We start from the raw sequence: 2,468 nt of genomic DNA on the forward strand, positions 1-2,468 counted from the left end.
GTATAATGTATTATTGCTGGGACTTGTTGTTCCTCTATAGCTGGTGGTATTCTCCATTGCCCTGTATAATGTATTTTTGCGGGGATTTGTTCCTCTATAACTGGTCAGTGGTAATCTGCATTGCGCAGTATAAATCATTATACAGCGCAATGGAGAATACCACCAGCTATAGAGGACTACAAATCCCAGCAATAATAGATTATATACAGCGCAATGCAGAATAACGCCAGCTACAGAGGACTACAAATCCAAGCAATAGTACATTATAGTATAATGTACTATTGCTACATTCCTCTATAGCTGCTGGTATTCTGCACTGCGCCGCTGTATAATGTACTATATTGCACACCACACTTTTTTTTTTACTTCCACCGCGCCAAGCTTGCTCCCATGATGGACTACAATCTTAACACAAACTAGTCGTCAATCACTGGAGCCTTTTTTTTTTTTTATCCGATTAACCGATTAATCGAACTTAATAATCGGCCAACTAATCGATTATGAAAATAATCGTTAGCTGCAGCCCTAGTTGGTGTCAATGGGATAAATAATGCCCCATAGTTGGTGTTAGTGGGAGAAATGATGCCTCATAGTTGCTGTCAGTGGGAGAAATAATGCCTCATAGTTGGTGTCAATGGGAGAAATAATGCCTCATAGTTGGTGTCAATGGGAGAAATAATGCCTCATTGTTGGTGTCAATGGGAGAAATAATGCCTCATTGTTGGTGTCAATGGGAGAAATAATGCCTCATTGTTGGTCTCAATGGGAGAAATAATGCCTCATAGTTGGTGTCAATGGGAGAAATAATGCCTCATAGTTGGTGTCAATGGGAGAAATAATGCCTCATAGTTGGTGTCAATGGGAGAAATAATGCCTCATAGTTGGTGTCAATGGGAGAAATAATGCCTCATTGTTGGTGTCAATGGGAGAAATAGTGTCCCATCGTTGGTATCAGTGGAAGGAATAATACCCAACGTTGGTATCAGTGGAAGGAATTATATCCCACCTATTGGTGTCAGGCACTGTCTGTCTATGTGCAGTCAGAAAAAACCCCTAGCTGTGCCATTTAATGATAAGGCCCTGAATGGGTCTTCAAGACATAAGACAAAACAAATTTTAGGTAGACTGAGAAAGTATTCGAACCATGTTTTATTGCTGTTTATGCTTGCCTTTCCAGTGGCAGGAGTGGCTGCCTTTCCAGTGGACAGGAGATTGAAAAAATATCTTCCCAATTGGGTCACATACAGGAAAGAACCTGACAGAAGTTTTAACTCCTTCCCACTGTGTGCAAAACTAAAAAACAAAATGATTTGTCTCCTTGACCCAAAACTTGTTTCATTTCAACCTGGACTAGAGTGTGGGGCCCATCTACATCCAATACCTAATGGTAAAATCTTTCCTCAGGTTTGGAGATTTGACAGACCTTTATATACTAAAGATAAAATTCCAGTCCTCAAGGGAGATTTTTTTTATCACATCTAATGACCTGTTAAAAATGCCTTATCTAACATTGTTGACTGCTTTTTAGCCACTGACTTCTCTGTGTTTTCTGTAATGCTAAGAATGTTGATGTCTGTTCAACTGTCTAGGTTATGGAGTTGCTTGTCCACTTAAACAAAAGAATAAAGAGTCGTCCGAAGATTCAATTACCTGTGGAAACCCTTTTAGTGCAGTACCAAGACCCAGCTGCTGTGTCCTTTGTGACGGTATGTACATGAGGAAAAGTGGAATTTGGAGGTGAAAATGCATATATACTTATTATGTGATCATCCACTGTGAGACATCTGCCTGTTTTTTCCTTTTTAGTTCTCCTTTCTTTTTTTTGTGTGTGTTTTTATTTTTGTTTACATCTTAAGCCCACTTTTTATATTTGTTTAAATCTGTTTTCTTGAAGAATTTTACAATAATCTACATAAAAATGGGATACCCTCGTTTGCCAATAGAAAAACAGTGTGAACTGGCACCTAGTCTCTTGACGGCAATGGAAGGGCGACCTCAACCACAGCAAGACAGGTAAGCAGGGTTCCTCTACTGACCTATTTGCCAATCACTGCTTTGACTTTTTTAGTGTATTTTATGTTTTCTTTATATTCTTCTGTTCTGAGCCACAACTTGTAATAATGACGTTATGGTAAGATAGAACTCGTGATGATAAAACTTATTATATATTTTTCCAAATTACTCTGCATGAGAAGTTAAACTATTCGTTACTGCAACACGATCTATTTGCATTTAGAAATCACAGGGCTTAATACCGTATATACTCGAGTATAAGCCGAGATTTTCAGCCCATTTTGCTGAAAAGTGCCCCCCTCGGCTTATACTCGAGTCAGCGTCATGCTCGAGTCAGTTTCTTCTTACTTACCTCGCCGAGCGTCGCGTTACTGCTGCTCCGGTGGGCGGCGCTCCGTGCGGGGTCATCTGGCAGTCTCCGGGTCCTAATATAGGTGGCCGGAGACTGCCAGATG

General features: G+C 40.1%; 1 protein-coding gene across 1 annotated transcript in view; it reads left to right on the forward strand.

The window, feature by feature from the left end:
- KIAA0368 (KIAA0368 ortholog) overlaps positions 1-2,468 on the forward strand; it is a 73,592-nt gene that overhangs the window by 11,446 nt on the left and 59,678 nt on the right. The window contains exons 3-4 of the mRNA XM_018569951.1: positions 1,590-1,706; positions 1,895-2,013. Of these exons, the coding sequence (XP_018425453.1) occupies positions 1,590-1,706; positions 1,895-2,013 (236 nt within the window). The remainder of the gene's footprint in view (positions 1-1,589; positions 1,707-1,894; positions 2,014-2,468) is intronic.

This window comes from Nanorana parkeri, unplaced genomic scaffold (genome assembly GCF_000935625.1).
Source record: "Nanorana parkeri isolate BGI_ZX_2015 unplaced genomic scaffold, ASM93562v1 scaffold1432, whole genome shotgun sequence".
In the NCBI taxonomy this organism is placed as follows: Eukaryota; Metazoa; Chordata; class Amphibia; order Anura; family Dicroglossidae; genus Nanorana; species Nanorana parkeri.